Raw genomic sequence first — 20,473 nt, 5'->3', positions numbered from 1 at the left:
GATGGATTTTCACTGGAATGCAGATAGAGAGGATTCGAGGGATTTGTCAAGAAATCTTGGAGAGAGCTCTGGTTCGCCATTGAAGAAGGATTCTCCATGAAAGTGAAGCAGGGAACCAGAAAGAAAATAGAAGAGAAAAGCGATACCAGAGCTCTGATACCATGTGAAATCCCATTGAAACAGAGAGAGAGTTTTGTGAATTCATGATCAATCTCATATCAGAAGAATAACAGAATGAAAAAATTGATTACAGTAAAAGCTAAAACTCAATACTTATACATAGCTACTTCCGAGAATTAAGCTAACTCACCGAAACAGAAAAACAGAAAAGCTAACTCTTCTAACTGATACAACTAACTGATAGAAAGCTCAATGAGGATAAATACAAAATTACTCAATAGCTGTAATAATGAGTGCTCTTTATGGCTCAAAAATACTTAATAAGGCAATATGTGGAGGATGATCCCTCATAAAGGATATACAATGAAAATTATGGGGAAGAAATAGATACACATAGAATTGTGTTGTTTTTTTTAATTTAAAATAATTTTTTTTCCATATATATATATATATTTGGGCCATTTTTCTTTGTGATATATATAGGGAAAAGTTCACCAATGTTCTTGTGCTTTGCTCCAGAATCATTTATGTCCCTGTGGTTTTTTTCCTATCACATTTGTCCCTGTGCTTTGTAAAAAATAAGAAACCACATGGGTATATGTGATAAAAAACATACCTTTTTACAAACCACAGGGTCATAAGTGATAAGAAAAAACCACAGAGGCATAAGTGATTCTGAAGTAAACCACAGGGGCATTGGTGAACTTTTCCCCCATATATATATATAGGGTTTGTTTTTTCTGATGTTACTTTAGATAACTTTATCTAATGTTCATCAAAACGATGTCGTTTTGGGACGGAAATCATGGTATTTTTATAATTTTAATTTATTTTAGGGTTATAATAGTCTTTATCACTCTAATTTTTTAATTTTTCAACTAATAAACAACATCGTTTCGATGAACATTAGATAAAGTTATCTAAAATAACATCAAAAACTTTTTTCTCATATATATATATATATTTCACAAGTGATGATCGTGGGTGAAGGAGAGAAGATACTAGATTGTGGGTCTATGGCCCACATCTCGTGTTGGTGGGCTCATACCTTAGTCGGGTGTTATTTTCGTATATGGAAGACCCAACTCGGGTCCGGGTTTGCCAGGCGTCATCCAAGATCTTCCCCAAAACAGTTTGGAAAATTGATTCATAAACGGCTTAAAATTGATTTAGAATCAATTCGCAATCGGTTCAAATCCAGTTTGCCTGCTTGTGCTGAATTTTTAATTATTTATTTTCTAATTTACATAATTTACTAACTAGTAAATTAAGAAATAAATTAACCCCGAATCAGTTCTAAAACATAAGATGGTTCTTAAATATGAACCGGCTGTGAACTATTCCAAATTGATTTAAAACAAACAAAACAGTTCAGTTTGAAACGTTTTAGACCAATTCAGTTCTATTCAGAAAAAAAAAAACCGTTCGGATGAAACAAACCCGGCTGTGGCATGGCCCTTTTTCTTTTGGGTAATTATAGCATGGGCCCTTGGCCTTTGTTGGTCGCTAAAATGGTAAGGGAAAAGTAGCCAAAAAGCATCAAATGTCTAGCTTTCTGTAATGACTTTAGGAAAAGTTAGGTAAGATTACACTGGAAACCTCTTGAAATATTTGTGGTGCTGTTAGTCAAGTGCAGCCATGCATCCTTTTGCAATTGGTGTATTGTACAACCGAGTATGGCTCGTCGTGCGTTGTGGCAGACAACAAAATCCTTAGATACAGTCCTCATTCTAAACCAGCAACCTTTATGTTATGAGCCGGTATCTAGAATGCTGGATCCTCCTGGTTGATCAAGTCTTAATAGAATTGTTCCACTGACATTTTACTCCTTGCAGAGAGATGTTGACAGTAGTGTTGAGAGTGTGTACCTATCAGAACATACCAATGCCTAAGTCCATTCAAATTGAGGGGACTATTGTATGGGTAAGAACACCCAACTCAAGAAAATGTGGGAAGAGATCTAGAGAGAAATATGATTTTATAGGCTAGAAGTTCAATAAAATAAGCTCGCAAAAATGGGTAGTGTGTTTTGCAGGCTAGGCTTAGTGGAGTAAATAAGGCCGTTTATCTCAACAGTTTTCCTAAGATTGCTACAAAATAATAGGGGAAGAGGGTGAGTATAATCTCAGCGAGTCAAACTTCTTCGTTGTGTGATGGCTACTAGGCTTTGTCCAAGGTTACCAGTCTAGAACAACTCCAAGGCATCACTGCAACAATAGCTCATAATTCATAACCCATTGTTCCAATCATTTCTTTATTTGTGATTAGTCCAAGATAATTCTCCTCCAACTTTTTGATTGCATATACAAAGCGTTCAATTAGACAAAAACTTGCAGATACAGAACATGGTGGAAGAAAAGAATCACACACCTAAACAGAGGTGTAACCAAACACCAAATACACAATATATTTTGTGTTCATAGTATCAAACAAATAAATTAAAGTATCAATTCATCGAAAATAAGTATCAAACAAACTCATAGTAAGAAAATTAAATAACCAATGCAAATAATTCGGAGCACAACCAAAATTATTTTATTTAAAATGATATGTTCTCTCTATTGGTGCCCAAGGACATGCTTAAAGAATCACAATGGAGTAGGAGAATGCAAATGCATATAAACGAAAAGAAAAAACCAATATGGAAAATGAGAATCCCAGAAATTCTGATTTCCTTTTATATTCATAAAAAATGAAAAGTTTAGATTTGAATGACACGTGTTTAGTGGTGAAAATAAGCATTATTTAAACTCAAACTTGTTATTTATATGACATAAATTTCCTGTGGGATGCGTTTGATGATCCTATAAATAGCCATCCTTCCTGTCTTGATCCTCGGCTTCCTTGTTGGCAGCTTGAACAGACTTGAACCATAGGAAAGCCTATATTAAATTAAACATTAATTAATTAAGTCATTAGGATTAAGCTAATTTAGATTTCTGAAGATGAGTTGTTAGCTGAAAGTAGTTACCGAAGAGGGAATGCCAGTGAAGGCAAAAAAGCCAAGCAATGGAGCATAAAACACACTGTCCGTGCTCAAAACACCGAACACTGGCCTTTGGTTCACATACTCAAAAATGGAACCTATCTGTTCATATATATAAGTAAAGGGTGAATGAGTAGCACGAAAACAAAAGAAAAGGAGAAAGCATAGTTTAATTAAATTACCGCGGCAATTGCGGTGATGGCGGAGGCAAGTAGATAAACAAAGAAAGGGATCTGAAATCCTTGTTGCGAAGCATTGTTATTGGGTTCATCCCGAGCCCATGGTGGAGGTTCATCCGAATCTGGCTTGGCCCACGAAGGAATCGTTTCCTCGGACTTGTTTGAGTCAGCAGAGCCTTGTGTGACAGCCACAACCGCAAACCCATTCAACTTCTTCATCCCATTACTAAACATCTTCTGAGGACCACCCACACACGACCTGGGTTTCGAAGCATGTTGGCAATGTATGGCACATAACGGTGATGACAATAATGTTGCAGCCATTCCTTCCAGCTCTATAGTTAAACAACAATACTAAGAAACAGACGACATCATTTGATTATGTAACATAACAATAACAAGAACAAGAACAAGAACAACCAAGTTGTTTATGTTTAGAGGCTAGAGCTGAGGAATTGCATAACGGATTGGGGTTATGTTCACAGCCAAGCAAACCTTATCCATAAAATTGGGTTGTTATTGGTTATGGGCCATTTGACAAAATTTGGAGGCCAGTTAGAATAGTGGGCCTGCGAGGCCCAGAGCAGGAGAAGGTGAAAAGCGTGAAATTTTTTTGAAATTGGGAACGAAAAGTGTTTTCCCACGCAACGTTGAGCGGTAATTCAAAGTTCAAACGAAACGTAATCGACATTTAATGACGTGATATGATATGAATGCATTCCATTCTACTCCTTTGGATCTAATCTTCGAAAATCAAACTACGCACTACTCACTTCGTACTTTCTCCGTCTTCCACCACTCTCTCTCTCTCGTTCTCTCTCAGGTATCGCTCACTTTCTGTCGGTGAAATTTGTTCTTTACAACCAGGAAACATGCTTCCAGAATTTTTTTTTTCTTTTTTGTAAAAAGTCAAATATATCCTTACCTTCTAAAAACTGCCTTGTACCTTTTGTTATTTTTCTGAGATCTTTCTTTTCTTTTTTTCACTTGTAATCTTTCGTTAACTTACACCTGTTTCTGGCTTCACATGCCTCGATTATTTTTCTGTTTTGAACTCTTTTTTTTTTTTTTTTTTTAATAATTATTGTTTCTAGTTTTCGCCACAAGAAGTCTTGGTTTGGTTTCCGTGTTCCTTTTCCTGAAACACTGATATTGAAGTGTGTAGTTAAGAACTGAGCAATGGCGGGAAAAGGAGGAAAAGGGCTTTTGGCAGGGAAAACCACCGCGGCTAACAAGGACAAAGATAAGGATAAGGATAAGAAAAGACCCATTTCACGGTCATCCCGTGCCGGAATTCAGGTAACTATTTTTCTTTCCCCTTCTCTTTCCGCCGTACGTTACCAACTCATTCTATTTGTGTAGTTTTCCATTCTCGACGGTTGCCGCGCCTCTATTTCTTCCTTCCTTTATTTATTTGTGGTTAGAGAAAATGGGGTGGGGGCGATCTGGAAATTTAAGATTAATTGTTGATACCCAAATGCAATTGAACTACAAACTCAGAACCTTTAGTTTGACGTATAGGAAAAATTTGCCATGTAGTTAATTCTTGATGTATTGCTTGTTTCCTGCGTGAAATTTAATTTATTGGACTATTGATTTTGTAAGGTCAAATTGTTGGCTTTTGGGCCTCTATAATTTCTATGTAATCATCTCAAGTGGGTTTTTGAATTGTTGGAGAACTTTGCGGTTTTTGTAGGACCTATTTTCGTCCCTTTTTTTTTTAATTTTTTTTTTCCTATTTTCCTTTATGATTTTGAAATTGTGTATTTGCATGGGTGTTTGTAGTTTCCTGTGGGCCGTATTCATAGACAGCTGAAGCAAAGGGTCCAGGCCAATGGACGAGTTGGGGCCACTGCTGCTGTATACTTGGCCTCCATTCTTGAGTATCTCACTGCAGAAGTTCTTGAACTTGCTGGGAATGCAAGCAAAGATCTCAAGGTTAAGAGGATAACACCAAGGCATTTGCAGCTTGCTATCAGGGGAGATGAGGAGCTTGATACCCTTATTAAAGGGACCATTGCTGGTGGTGGTGTCATCCCTCACATTCACAAGTCCCTCATCAACAAAACCGCTAAGGAATAAAATATTTGCTTCTGATTGAATATTTCATATGGCTGTTAACCGAAAACTAGGTTGTGTTTAGTTTTATGACTTGATCGCAGTAGGGGGAACATGATTTCTTTGACAGTCTATTTGGAACTGAGATGTTAGGTATGTAGATGGTTGTAGTTTTATGTGTTCTTTTAACTGGTTTAATTGGTCTGTCTTAAAGTTGTAATGGAGTTGGATTGTCAGACAATGTTTTCTTTTAGACACTGTCTGTGATTTGTTTTGCCTTTATCGTTCATTTCCTTCTTTGATATTTGGTTGTTTTATTTTAATCTTTGCTATGGTTTGGTTATCCGTTGATTACTGTATAGAAAACTTGGCTATGATGAAGTTGAAAATAGTTGAAATAAAAATTATCGATTGAAAATTTATGTCTTAACTATGAAAAAAGTTGACAAACTACAGAATACTATTAACAAAGGGCTTTATTAGTCTTCAATAAAGTGCAAGGCTGCATTAAAAATGAGTATACATGCAGAGCTAGCCAAGTAATCTTTTAGATTTCTAAATTCACAATTATCTTCAATATGGTACATACTTTTTTTTATAGTATGTCAATCTCATTATTATTACAGCAATAAACGTTGGACAATATACAAAAGAATTATATTTATAAACTAAATTTTAAAAGAAATTCAAATAGAAATAAAATTAAAAATGAAAGTAATATATAAGAAAACTAAAAATGTATTCTAACAATGAAAGGATTATATAAAGTTTCCGATTCGTTTATAAATAAATTACCCTTACATAATCTACACTTATTTCATTTAAAACAGAAAAGAAATAGTGAAATACAACTTGTGACTAAGAAGAAGATAGAAAGAATTAAATAATCAGAGAATTATTATCCATTGCATCATCATCTTGGGGAGAAGTCCACAAGACCATAAGACAACAAAAGAGCATCAAACAGCCCCAATACTAGAATCAGGTGCATGACCTTTATATGAAGATGCTTTTCATTCGCTTTGTTGTTATATAAGTCCCTCTTATCCTTCCATTCCCTTATTGTCTCTCGCACGTGAAACTTTTAATACTCACAAATGGATGCAAGAATGGTGGCACAGAGCCAGAGTCCAACACTAACTTTAGTTCATAGGAACCTCAGACTTAAACCAAAACACCCTTCCGTGGTTGCAGTTCTTACAAGACCTACAGATGACATTGCAGGAGAAACAAGAAAAACTAACGTGTACAAAGATAAATGGTTCGATCACTTAGCCATAAACCATTTATCAAAAAGTGTTCAAGCCTCATCAGGTTCTTTCCCTTTTATCCCTCCAATTGTAATTGATCATCTCAAGGATATTAATTTGTATTTTTTCATCTTTCTTCACTTTTGAATCCTATGAAGGACTCAGTAACAGTAAGAGTGGGTATGAGAGCCTCGTAGAGGCAGCTACCGTGGCTTCACAGAAATTTAGTCCTATTCAACAGCGAGAAGTTGTCATTCAAGCACTTAATATAGCCATCCCAAATCCCATACCTTTATTGGTGAGTTCATCAGTCTTTCGGTTTGATCTTCTTCTTGTGCTTTCTCTCATACAGACAAAATTTACCACTTTTTTCATAACCTTTGGTATTATTAAATTTGAGTTATGACAGTTTACTAACCAAAAATGTTCAAGAAATTTAATAGAAAACCATTAAAATGACATTCATTTAACATTTTGAGTTTTTATACGAAATTATTATTTAATATGATAATATCTAAGTGAATAGAGTTTGATTCTCACCGTCACATTCTTATACTAAATATAAGTTTTAATGCGTTTTTTTTAACTTTCCTTGTCTTTTCTTTATTCTAATTTTCAATGCTTGAGCATAATAATTATCAGCAATGACTATGTTGTTATGCATGACCAACGACAGATAAGGACACTGCTACCACCATCTAAATTCGCAAGGGAATATTTTGCCGTCTTCACAACTATGTTCTTTGCTTGGTTAGTCGGACCCTCCGAGGTAAACACCTAAGACTATATAGTTCTATTGTTCACGACTTTATATATTACTTGGATGTCATTTTCCATTATTAACAAAGGAAATTGTGAACATCTCGAGGAAACTCATTGTAAAACCAGTAAACCTTGTCTTCCACTAGGGATAATATTGAAATTTATGGTATGCATGTTGGTGATTAAACCGGTGTCTATATGGAGTCCATTTATGTTGACTCAAATAATTATTGAAAATGATTACAATACTGGAAACACATATTACAAGGGATAATAGACTCTCAAGATATAAATTGGAGATAGTAATCTCCTACCATAGACATAATTTTAGTATGTCCTGCAATTAAAAAAGAAAAGAAAATGAAAGCTCAAATTTCTATGGATGTGTGGCATGATTTTCAAAAGATTTATGGATCTGTATATATATCCGAAAAGTGTTATACAATAATTAAAAAAAATATTTACAAGCTACCAAAATTGTTGCAAATAGAATTAAGATTTATAATTTGGTGCCTACATAGGTGATGACACAAAAGCGGGATAAAGAACAAAATTAATATCATCTTTCAGGATCCGTTGTCAGTCTCAGCGAACCCAATTTGTCACGTGTTATTTACATAAGGACCTGTTGTCATAAATAATAAATCCAAAGATTATTGTTTCTAACAACAGGTCTCTGTTTACTCGACACGTGACAAACAGACTGTGTCTGCTTGGAACATTGTCATTCCGCCCACTATTTACTTAATTAGTGGACAGTGTCATTCGCACATCATGTCCCATTCTAAGTTTAATAAGACATGATGAATTGTTGTTGATGTAGATTCAATCATTCAAATGGATATTAATTGTCAACTATGTGAGTAGTGCAGAGTTTTAGTTCATTTCATCAAGATTGGAAGTTGAAACACAACATCCTATGGGTCCTATGGGGAGCACAACAGATTGAATAAAATTTAACAAAAGGATGGTGGAAGGATAATATAAAATTGCCTTACCATTGATTCATATTGTAGACATCATGCAATATGACGGAATCATTAAAGCAATCACTTCTAGATTTTAGCATACACACACACATAAACAAATAACCTAACGGAGAAACGTATGCATATATCCTTTTACTTTCTAACCTATGTTATAGTTCATGAATTTAAAGGATTAACCCCATTTGTTTCACCATGTAAAGGTAAGAGAATCGGAGGTCAACGGGAGAATAGAAAAAAATGTAGTCTACATAAAAAAATGCAGGTAAGTTTTAGCTTTCATTTCTATTTTAACTTTTTATCTTTAACAGAAAATTGTTCGCAATTCACCAACCTAAATACACACTATGGCCTCAAACAATATGCTCCAATTATTATGCTCCACATCCAATTCTCTATTCGCATTATGACTATCATGATCACCATCTAAGTTATTGCCAATACCAAAATCATGACTATTATATTCATCATTCTCACCATTGCATCCAAGCAACCTAACATCTTCCCCTTCCTCGCTCTAAAATTTAATTAAACATGTGCAGGTTTTTAGAAGAGACAAATTGTGTTGGGATGTGTATTAATCTCTGCAAAATGCCATCTCAATCGTTTATGAAGGACTCTTTTGGTATTCCAGTCAACATGGTCCCCAGTAAGTATCCTCACCAACTACTTTCATGAGCACAGATGCATGGTCAAACACGGTTCTAGTTTTGCAGACACCAATTTAATTAACTCTTTAAAAGTAAACACTAAACTTAGCAAAAGATACACAAGGACATCAAATTATTTATGTAAAGATTTTGAGCATCAATATAAAAAACATCAACTTAGTCATGCAATATATATTTAGACATCAATTTAATCCTTTAATTGAATATTATTTTATATGATAAAATACCAAATCAATGTTAAATATTTGAAAAATCAACTTTATGTACTTTATATCTTTCCAGGACCCATTTGAGCATGTACTCTTTAATTTGATTAGTTTATGCCGCAGAAACTTCTGTTTGGCATTATTATCGAACCCACTTTCGAGAGGCTTAATTTAATCTTTTATGCCATGAACTTGGTTTTAAGGAGGGCCGCAAAAAATTGAAAAGAAAAAAGAATACATTATTTATGTGTATGTTTCTTAAATTGGCAAAATTTGACCTGTGTGACCCAAAAACTATTCTAAATGGGAAAAGTACACACTCCAGCGTCATCAATTCAATGGAGGGGCCCACGCACATCCCACTTAGGGTGCCAAATTGCAAGTAGACCCGTCTAAACTCAGTTGAAGCTCGAAAATTCAAGAATACAGATAATTGGTACACACATTGCATGTTTTTCACAATGAAATTGACACCTTAATAATAGCCGTTTTGTAGATATGTTTCTCATGATCTCATTACAAAAATTATGAGTTCAGTACACCAAAGCATTGAAATTACATCATGATGACAGAATCAACATTATTTAACAGTCATTTCTGCATAAGCTAATTACTTGCTGAAAGCCTTTCAATGAGTAAATAAGTGAAGTTTCTACAATTATTAAATGATTGACTAGATCCAATTTAAAACTTAAATGAATTATAGATTTTGATTTTATATATACTTGTATCCTTTGATTTACAGATTTTGATGACATGAGTTGTGAGATGATATTTGGCCAGGAACCCCCAGCGTCAACTGATGATCCAGCACTCAAGCAACCATGCTATAAACTATGTAATAAATTTATTATGAGATTGCTTACATTCACTTACATGCCTCCAGATAATTGCTCTTGCTTAGAGACATGGTATTAAAAAATGGCAAACTTTTGTGAGGATAAGGACGAGAGTCAATTGTTCGTGGCCTTACCCTTATATTTTGGAAATAAGTTGTTTTTCACATTCGAACCTGTAATTTTTTTATCACAAGGAATATCTTTACCGCTGCTTTAAGCTCGTTCTTTTTATAGACACTATTGGCAGACCAAAACCAGATTTAGTGCAGTCTACCAAAGTGTAACGGTGGTTTAAGAAACTCAAAATATAATGTAAAAGGTAATAACTTATTCCAGAAAATAGAATGTAACTAATATTGTCTGTTTATATACCATGCAGGCAAGGCAAAGAAAAACCATGGAACGAATTGCCTCAGTTAATGCAGCAGGTATGGACAGAGTAATTTCAGTAACAGTTAAATAAATCTACTTTGATTCTTCTAGTGACCTACCAAGTTGTTCATCTGCAATTGCAGTAGAAAAGTGACACATATTAGTGACAATTACCCGATGAAATGAAAGAAGCATTAAAATTCGGAAAAAGCAAAAAACTGTTAAAATGTAATTCTTTTTCAGAATGGGATTAAGTAATTATTCAAACTGGAGCATTGGAAAATTCTTTACTGTCTGAGAGGATTGGATAGGGAATGACATCATCATCAGTGCCCTTTATTTCTGATGCAGAACCATTTAGTTTTAATTTTTGGTCTTAATTTTTGGTGAGAAGTGTGTTGACTGAAACTTGTTGTAGGCTTTCAGGTCAGCAAGGAAGGAACAAGAGTGTCTCCCACCTTATGTATGCTGCCAAAGGTGAGACTCACCAGCCATCGTTATTATCTCATTAGTAGAACCAATAAGTGCTCCAAAGCACTTTAAGCCAATTAGATTTCATTTTTAAGTGGATTTCCATCATTTCAATTATTTGTAAGTGGGCAAGGGAATATTTATATGGTAAGAAACAAACTCTTTCAAATGTTTCCCCTTCCTCCTGCTCTTTTGTTTTTTTGTTTTAACCCATATCATATATTGTTAGCTGAGGTGCGTCTAATTAGTGTGTTGAATCAGAGTGATGGAATTGGCATCCCTAATCTAATGGAACATCCCATATGCAAAGTGGGAGTCCTGTAATACGCCTCCTTCCCCGGTAAGATAAAGAATCAATTTAATTCAAAATTTTAAACTGTTAGGTGAAGTTCTTTTTAACGATTTATATTATTCTCTGACGTACGTATAAAAGTACGAGACAAGACCTTCTAATAATTTCACAAATTACCAAATCAATTTAACCAACCCTCCAAATATGTACGAACCAAGAAACTTGTGTCCTGTGTTTTCCATTATTCATTTGCTAAGAATAATAATAAAAAAAAGTACATCAATAGGAAATTCTAATATACCATCCAACGGTTACAAAGGAAACCGAACCTATTAACCTCAGTGTTCTCGGAGAGTATATATTCAATGTTAATGTTATAGGAGTAGATACTTTTTTACTAAAAAAAAAAAAAGATTAATGTGTCATTAATCATAAAGAAGTGGGTGAAATACATTAAGTTAAATGTGTTATTTTTTTTAATTTTAATAATAAAATATATTAAGTCTTCAATTTTTATTACGGAAGTATGATTGCATGAAAATGTTTTGTCGGAGGCCGAAGGAGGAGGAAGGAAAAGAAATCGCAAATTAACAATGGGCTTATATGTCACTTCAATTGGGCCCATCATGCACGTTAGTTCAATCAAGGTCCGCATGCCCTTTTGATAAGAGGCTCCGCAGATAATTCGGCCCAGTATTGTCTATTGTGGTTTTTTAAGTACATTAAAAATGCATTCACCTCAAAGATACCGAATCAAATAGTTGAAACTTGCGGGTATATCTAAGTTCTAACGACATCGTTACATTCAAGTCTCAAACTACTTGAGCTGGATAACCTACGTGGCCTATTTCTACAATCCTTAATTTCTGAACACTGTATTCATAACGGTAGAGATAAATGACTGGGAAAAGAATCTAATTGCATGTTTGGTTTTTTTTTTTTTTTTTCCAAAGGTTCTTTTACTAAGATTTTGATTATAAATTTAAATTTAGAATAAACTAATATAAATTTAAACTGATTTTAGACATCATTGTTACACTCGAATTTTAAGAAGACTTGAGCTGTACAACCTAATGGGGCTATTTCTATAAACCATGATTTCTATTTGAAAGCTCAGTTAAATGATCTCACTCCATGACCGTAAAAAAAAAAAAAAAAAAATCCTTCACACTAAGTAAACAAAGCCCTTGTCATTGTTTCTTCAATTGTTGCCCCACATTAATTTTTCTTACATTGTGGCCATCCTCACATTCTTACGAAAAAAAAATCATTTATCAAATATGACATTGACCATTGATGTGTATAGACTAGGAACAACAAAGCAATGTTCGCAAGTGCTGCCCAATAACCAAGTTCATATTGGCAAGTTCATTTATCATATGACAAAGGACCCCAAAAAAGGAGACAAGGCCTGAGCCAATAGCCATGACAACCAGCGAAGACAAAGAATGGACAGATTTAATGAGTTACTGAGCGGGGGCATGTGCTTGCCAGTTCACTCATCCACATCTCTTTAACACATGCATGGTTAAGTTTGTGCCCTTTTGGGATAACAAACGAACCCCTATCTTCCTCTTGTTTAAGAGTTCAGTTTCTTTCAGTCCTAAAGATAGATAAGATAGATACCTCTACTTAGGAACCCTACCACATAAAGATGAAGTTGAAAAATGAAAGTCAAGACAGAAGAGTACCTTAATCCTTGGATTTGGTTAGGAATGGCAAATTAAGACCAATGGTGGAGTCAGGGAGCGGCTAAGTGGGTGATCGCCCTCCTAAATTCATTAAATATTTATTTTGAATTATATTCACACTTAAAAAGTGTTGGGTCCATGGCCTATGATGGATCTAGCCCAAATTGATGATGCACTAATTTGTTATTTATAAGATATGCTTAGATGCTGAGCTGTCATAGAGAGAAGAAAAAGAAAAGAAAAACGAGCAGAAAAGCACAAGCGAGAGATGAAGATTCTTTGAAGAAGAAACTGAGCGCCATCGGTGAAGAAGAAGACTATCGTGTAGAGTAGGATTTCATTTCCCTTTTACAGAGAGAAACACTCGTGTGAGTTGCTTGAGAGTAAATTCATTTTTTAGAGGGTGAAGTCCCATTATTCACTTTTCTTATTGAGTCAGAGTGAATCTTGTGTAATCTCATTATTTATATTGAAGTTTTTTTAGACTTGGTCTCGTGATTTTTACTCTTCACATCGAAGTTTTCCACGGTAAAATTTTTGGTGTTCTTTATTCTTTCTTTATCTTTGTTTGTTTGATTTTTGATTTATTATTCATCAATGTTTCGGCATCTGAAGAAGGCCGGGCTAATTGATACCTAGGTTCAGAATAGCCAGGCTCCGTGACGCAACAAAAAGAAAGCTAATGTAATATAAGTTTGTCCCTTTGTTCTTAGGGTTCGTCGGTTCTCCTTTCAATGCTAATGAGAAAAGTTGCAGCAAATTTTTAACACTAGGATACGTGGTCGTATCCTGGCCTAAAAAAAAAAACATCAGGATCCGCACGCGTATTCTGAAAAAAATAAGTGTTGCTGCATTTTTTCCCATCTGCAGTGATATGAGAGCTACATTAAGACAAAGAAACTTGAGAATTCTTCAAATTTGTCTACGTATAGCTATGTTATCCCGTCTAGCTTGGTGTGAATTTTGAATTCTTCTTTCTCACAAATTTTCTCACTCATCCATTAAGACAAAGGCGGGATTGGAAGACGAAGATTGATATGGGCTAAGAGACTTATTAAAGAAAAAAATAAATAAAAGAAAAGGATAAGCTCAAGGCCCACGTAACCCCACAAAAAAAAAGTTCGAGATGTCTGGTACTGGGTGCTGCTTAGGTTGCTCCCAACATGTCATAGCCCCACCAAGCCTGAACCTTTGCAGCATAATAATATTATGGACATTTCATGGTCAAGGGCTTGCAATGCACATGACCAAATGCAGAAACGTATACATTCAAAAGTTGTACCAACCATAGCCCTATAATTGAGGAAAGAAAAAGAAAAAGGAAAAAGAGGGGGGATCATAGCATAGCACTACGAATTATTATTGGATCTGCATCATGTCCTTGTTCTCATACTACATTTGAAGAACGGACGAGAGAGGTTGGATGAAACGTTGCCATCAAGTGGTTAATGTGACTGTCCTGTAACTAATTAAGGAACCAATTAGGCAACTATGGGCCAATTAGTACTTGCTCCATTCAACGGTTTTTCGTCATGTTTACATAAATGGACAGACATTTGGATTAATAATCATGTCTTAAGGGATTAAAAATAGAAGTATCAAATAAAGGAGAACAAAAAGAATGGAAGCATAAATCAAGATATTATGTGTATTGATACATATACATTACTCATTTTCGGATGTCACATTTTCATCATGACTGACTAATATAAAATACCTAACCATGTGCAATTGCAGTGGAGTCATGTCATTTCAAAGGCTGCTTGTGATGTATCACGAGAGAAAATTTGAACACGTGGCAGACTTGGTTAAGGAAGACAAGGAGAGTAGATACTGTTGAGACTTAGACACAAAGGACCCAGATTCTTGATAGGCATAGGCATTTCCCAACGGGAAATATAGTCATTATTAAACCATATTCATACGGTCCCGAAACTGGACAAAACCAACTTAATAAGCGTGTCTCCGGGTTGCTTCTATAATTTCAAAACAAGTGTGATGTCCATCAAGCCAATAACAGATTTTTTTCAATTTTCGTCATCGCTTGTCAGAAATAAAAGGGGAGTACTGATACCGAGTTCGGAACTGACGGGGTAAGTCTTTGCATGATTGGCAGCTTATCAATCATATTATTGAGTTACAAGGTAAGCTGTCTCTTTTATAGCCGGTAAAATATTTCTTAGACAAATTTCTTGAATGAATTGAATCTTCGCATCTATTTTTATGTTCCAATATGCTTTCCTTTTTATTTTGTATAATCTATAATCTGTTTTGTTTAAAATGTCCTATTACATTATTTATAAGTATGTGCTTGTAAATGTGGTGAAAGTAACAAAAAAGAAAGAAAAAACATTTCATAGAAGTTTATGAATTGTAAATTTTTAAAACATCTTATACAATAATACTTCAAAGATAAAATGGGAAACCGAAAGAAGTTTTAAGTTGTTGCATGAGTCGGGTGTAATTTTCAATTTATACAGAAAACCAATTCTTATGTCGCTTAAAGTTGGCCCCTCAAGGTCCAAAAGAGCGCACGCTATTTTTAATCAGTGGGATAGCTGTTCCACTACACTATTGTAGCCTTGTAGGACCTCTTGCTTGCCAAGATTAAGGGGAAAAAACCATTTATTCATTAGCAATCTCATAGTTACACAACCTCCTGATACTCACGAGTAGCAGGACGATATCCACGCGTTTTATATTGGCCTGAAATTCAAACAAGCATTCTTAAGGCTTTTGATGTTTCTGGTCCGTGGTAGTTTGCCGATTGGAATTAGTTGGTAACAGAAATGATTACACAAAAAAACTGATTCATTATGTCTGATATCCTCACCCTACGCATTGCATTGCAACGCAACATTTCTCTCCTTCTAAACCACCAACAACTGACACCACCACAGATAATAACAATCCAACACTTCATCTCTACATTGACAGAAAGTAATGGTCAGATTTGCCTAGATTTCAGATTTTAAATTCCTAATTTCGACATTAACAAAAGTAAAAGTAAAATCATTAAAAAGTAAGGGGAAAAGAAAAAGCGCGCGAAAATTTAAACAAAGCGTGCGACTCTTTTTTTTTCTCTGCTTTTTTTTTTTTTTTTAATTTTTAATTTTTCTCTTTTTCTTTTGACGTTTGTGATTGGAATTCAAAAGAGCAGCTTCCTACGAGGAACGGATAATGTGTTACATTTAGGGGCACATGAGGCGAGTTCTCGAATGGTTTCACCAATGAGATCTTTGAACACGAGGCGTTCGATGTCCAAAACGACATCACCCATCTCCATTGTCCATTCACCCCAACCACTCATCTCTTCCGCCATGTCCTTCCTCAACACGCCACATATCACCTTAAACAAGTCCTCCGATTCCGATTCCGATTCCTCCCTCTCTCGGATCCTCCGAAACTCCGACCACACGTGCTGCGTCTGCTCGCCGCATGACACCACCTTCCACGGCGGTAACTGTTGGTTCCGGTTCAGGATCTCCTGGAGGGTGTCGAAAATCAACCGCCTCTTCAGCCTCGAAGGTTCTGAGGTGTCCATCCCCTTCAGACACTGGTGCTTCTCCAGCAACAAGAAAACGTCGCTGTCTTCCGGCAAGTAACTACATGCACGCAGGATCTCCGACACGTAAACGAAATCACAATCCTCCGATGCTGCCTCCTCGGATTTGCCTTCACTGCTACACAAAGCTGCACTCCACGTATCATCTTCTGACTCCGCCCCTTGATCTGCGTAATGTAATGTCACCATATTCTTTATCAGAGCTAAGAAACACAAGCTTTATGTTATTTATTTATTTAAAAATAAACAGTATATTAATATAAAATCGGTGCGAACTCAGTCTCACGTGATTGTACGAGGGGGAGTGAATGAACAAACGCGACTTATGCCACGTCACCATCCCTAGTATCAAATGATTGGTCCACGTAGGTTGGGATTTAACAGAGGGAGAGAAAGAACAAACCGTTCACTGTTTTCACACTCGTGATTGGAAAGCAGAGATAAAGAAAGGGAGTTGCTTAAAACTTAAAAGGCCTAAACAATCACCGCATAAATCAATTTATTTTCTAACTAACAATAATATCGCAGGCTAAGAAAGTTGTTAAGTTGAATAGTCAATCATTGACTATATAGTATTCACTCACCTTTGTAATCAATGCACCGTTTGGTTATTGGGGAAGGTGAACACCAATCGTCCTTGTAAAATGATGAGTCAAGTACCGATACAGGACTCGGTTGTTGCAACTCGTTCCCTGCTGTTATTTCCGCAATGCTGTTAAGCAACTTATCACACCTATCAAGCAGATTCCTCCCTTCCTTGTACTCTTCCGGCTTGTATCTCTGTGGACCACACACAATTCAATCAATCACAGCACCATTTCCATAAATAGAAGCGATTAATTAAATAATTTGTTAAAGAAATTAACGGTAGTAAGATAGATACCTCTGTATCGGTATGTGAAGAGGTGCTGAAGCTATTCTCTGAAATGGTGGAAGATTCATCCTCTGCTCCATTCAACATCTTAACTTTCTCCTTCACCTCTTTACGATCAATCGCTTTTCTCGCCCTGGGCGATCCATTCGTCACTTGCTGAACCGCTGCATTCCCTCTCGAGCTTATCTTTGGGGAATGAACCGGAGACACCCTTCTCGAATCAACACCGTCACTGTTCACTTTCCTCTGAGTCTCCGTGTTTTGAACCTTCCTCGAGTTTCTGCCTCTGGTTTGAGTTCTAATACTTCGATCAGTCTCACTGGCAAGGCTCGGGCTCCGGCGAGCGCGAGGACTGGACCGGAGGCTGGAGGGAGGAGGTGAAGAATAATTATTCCCGGTTCGGTTCAACGAACCGGAAGATCTAACCGGCTTCATGATAACAATGGGAGATTGGTTGGAATGTAACAGACCCTTAAGCTGCAGAGCCTCCAAGATATGCTTGAGAGTGTGAGGATCCTTGGGAGGCTCTTGAATCCCTCGTATCCTCAACCTCCTCTCAATCTCTCCGTACATTGAAACGGTGTGCTTCGGCTCGGGGAAGAAATCAGCAGAGTCATAGAAACTCTTCTTCTTTTGTGCTATTATTCCTCTCTGCCTCAAAGGAAGGGAAGCTCTGGTTGCTTCTGTTTGATCCATGGCTCTGTCATTGGACAACCGATTATTGAAAGTGCCAGCATTATTCTCACGCGCTACATTACTAGCCTGGGTTTTTGTTTTCGCCTGTAACTGCTTCAACTGAAAGTTGTTAGAGTCGAAGAACCGACACTGTGGCAGATCTCTGGGGACCCTGGACTCCGACTCGGACGCGGATCTTCGGAGCTTCGCAACCGGGTCAGGATCCGAATCCGGTAGTGTGTCCAGGCCCATAAGCCTGACAATAACGCTTGTGGAACGACGCTGTTTGTCTCCGTCGTTTTCTGCTCCGAGATTCGTTGCTGTTGCTGTTGCCGTGTTGGTTCGGATCTCTCTCGGGTGAAGTGCTCCTTTGGCATCCACGACGGCTCTGCTATCGAGAGAGAGTCTGGGAGCCTCTCTGGAGAACTTCCACGAAGACCTCGTGCCTTCCTTGAACTCCAGAACAGGAAGAGTCACCTTTGCTTCAGGTTGGGCCTCTCTCGCCGGAGAAGGCGTTGAAATCGCCGGAGATCCAATGTGTTTCTCCGGTTCCGGCGAGGAATCCGATGCCTGCAAAATACAACAACGGCGAGGTTAGTTAGAGTAACGAACGAAAGAGGAATTGGAGAAAGGAAAGGGAAATGAAGAATTACGGGAGGGAGTCTGAGTCTTTTGGCTGAGTGGATGCGTTTTCCGGTGAGTATTTGGTGGCGATCGAAGATCTGAAGGAACCCTGACATGCACCCCATTTGCTTCTGCATCTGTTTTTCCAAGTTCTGGTCGCGTACTATACCAGTCGTCATTTTCTAAAAATTGAAAAATAAAAATGAAAATAAAAATAAAAATATTTGGCTCGTTCTGTCACTCTCTCTTTCTTTGCCTTAGTGTTGATTGTGAAGGCTTCTTCATTCTCTCTCGCTCGCTCTCTCTCTCCCTCAACTGAGATTGATACTTTTATCTCCCACTCCCGCTTTTCTGGTCTTTAAAAGGTGAGAGCGCAATTAAACGCCAATGAAGGAGAGAGCCAAAGGAAATATTTACCCTTCACTTTTGTCAAAAATGCCTAATGTATCCTCCCTTTTAAATATCCTTTTAAATAACCTAGATAATGTTGTGAATTAATTTTTTCCTTTTTTTTCGCTTGATGTATTGCATCTCATACCAATACAAAATTATTTTTACTAACTTAAATAGTCAATGACCATCAAAGTATGATAACAAATATCAACTCTGACAGAGATAAACATATAATATAACAGTTGTAAACTGAACTTTTCTTATTGGTAGAGATTAAAAGTTCCTATTGTATCCTCCCTTGTAAATATTCTTCACATGCTTAATATATATATATATATATATATATATATATATATATATATATATATATATATATATATATATATCAAATTACTTATTTTTATATATTTATTCTTATATGTAATTATTTTACACTTATTGTATTTGGCGAATATTCCTTTTTTTTTTTGTAAACTTTAGCGAATATTCTTTAATAGCTTTTTAGTTTTAAATAAAAATAATTATAAATAAAATTGAAATTAAATAAATTTTTGGCTTTAATGTAAATATGTCGTTTTGGATTGAAAAATTAAAAAATTATAATGAAAAGACTATTATAATACTAAAATAAATTATAATTACAAACATACTTTAATTTTTGCCTCAAAACGACGTCATTTTGAGCTCAATGTAGATAAATTATCTACAAATTATCTACATTGACGGTAGAAAAAACGAACCCAATTTTTTTATATAATAATTCTCCGGCAAATCTAAGCATGAAATTTAAACTTCTGAATCAATTCTAATCTGAAAGAATTTCGTTACAAAAGTGTTTTACAAAAGAATTGGAACCAATTTCATATCCTAATTCTCTAGACTTCGTTTCGGTCAACCGTGCATATTTCGAATTATTCAGCAATTGTTAATGTCAATTTGATGGAATTTTAGTACAATTATTCTCTTATGTAAAGCAAAACATTATGCTGTATTAGAGAATTATTATTTCATAGGTCACATTTTGTTCTTTACATCAATTATGCATTTATTTAAATTGATTCATAAAAATATAATTCAATTGTGATAAATAAAAATCTTTTAGTTATTATTAATATTTATATATAATAAATTATTTTAGTAAAAATTAAAATAAAAGTAATTTGTTGTAAAATAATAAATCTTATTTTTGTAATAATAAATAAAAAATAAATTCATGTTAACAAATTGATAATATTTATATTTAATACCATTATCCGAGAATTAGGTCAGCACAGAAAACAGCGCGCCCACTTTAAAGTTTTATACACTTTACACTTAGATAGTCAAGGCTTTTTACTGTGAGGATCTGCAGCATAGCCACCGTGGGCAATGTTCTCTGCCTGCGTGTCAGGTACCAAGTGCCTTGATTTTTGAGCATTTGAACGATGACTGTTATTTCATCGAACCCCTATTCCCCATG

At 35.7% G+C, this 20,473-nt stretch overlaps 4 protein-coding genes across 4 annotated transcripts; 2 read left to right on the top strand and 2 right to left on the bottom strand.

The window, feature by feature from the left end:
• Positions 1 to 2,769: 2,769 nt before the first annotated feature.
• On the bottom strand, positions 2,770 to 3,748 carry LOC133284973 (uncharacterized). Its single transcript, XM_061482122.1, has 3 exons — positions 3,289 to 3,748; positions 3,092 to 3,208; positions 2,770 to 3,002 (listed from the first exon to the last, which is right to left on the bottom strand). The coding sequence occupies exons 1-3, from the start codon at positions 3,607 to 3,609 to the stop codon at positions 2,925 to 2,927; spliced, it is 516 nt and encodes a 171-aa protein (XP_061338106.1). The 5' UTR covers positions 3,610 to 3,748; the 3' UTR covers positions 2,770 to 2,924.
• Positions 3,749 to 4,048: 300 nt separating this feature from the next.
• LOC133284957 (histone H2A variant 1) lies at positions 4,049 to 5,408 on the top strand. Its single transcript, XM_061482098.1, has 3 exons — positions 4,049 to 4,108; positions 4,444 to 4,584; positions 5,071 to 5,408. The coding sequence occupies exons 2-3, from the start codon at positions 4,465 to 4,467 to the stop codon at positions 5,365 to 5,367; spliced, it is 417 nt and encodes a 138-aa protein (XP_061338082.1). The 5' UTR covers positions 4,049 to 4,108; positions 4,444 to 4,464; the 3' UTR covers positions 5,368 to 5,408.
• A 1,032-nt stretch (positions 5,409 to 6,440) lies between these two features.
• Positions 6,441 to 10,922, top strand: LOC133285001 (beta-carotene isomerase D27, chloroplastic-like). Its single transcript, XM_061482155.1, has 8 exons — positions 6,441 to 6,657; positions 6,752 to 6,891; positions 7,270 to 7,362; positions 8,545 to 8,606; positions 8,884 to 8,990; positions 9,964 to 10,056; positions 10,437 to 10,485; positions 10,848 to 10,922. Exons 1-7 carry the CDS (start codon positions 6,441 to 6,443, stop codon positions 10,475 to 10,477), a joined length of 753 nt encoding a protein of 250 aa, XP_061338139.1. The 3' UTR covers positions 10,478 to 10,485; positions 10,848 to 10,922.
• Positions 10,923 to 16,018: 5,096 nt separating this feature from the next.
• On the bottom strand, positions 16,019 to 18,800 carry LOC133284979 (protein LONGIFOLIA 1-like). The gene is made up of 4 exons (XM_061482127.1): positions 18,651 to 18,800; positions 17,332 to 18,567; positions 17,033 to 17,228; positions 16,019 to 16,615 (listed from the first exon to the last, which is right to left on the bottom strand). Exons 1-4 carry the CDS (start codon positions 18,798 to 18,800, stop codon positions 16,032 to 16,034), a joined length of 2,166 nt encoding a protein of 721 aa, XP_061338111.1. The 3' UTR covers positions 16,019 to 16,031.
• Positions 18,801 to 20,473: the final 1,673 nt, after the last annotated feature.

The sequence above is a fragment of the Gastrolobium bilobum genome, unplaced genomic scaffold (genome assembly GCF_033153095.1).
Source record: "Gastrolobium bilobum isolate Gb01-03AN ecotype WA unplaced genomic scaffold, APGP_CSIRO_Gbil_v1 utg6195, whole genome shotgun sequence".
Classification (NCBI taxonomy): Eukaryota; Viridiplantae; Streptophyta; class Magnoliopsida; order Fabales; family Fabaceae; genus Gastrolobium; species Gastrolobium bilobum.
Note: the sequence above shows the minus strand (reverse complement) of the source record. Positions and strands in the feature narration are given on the sequence as shown.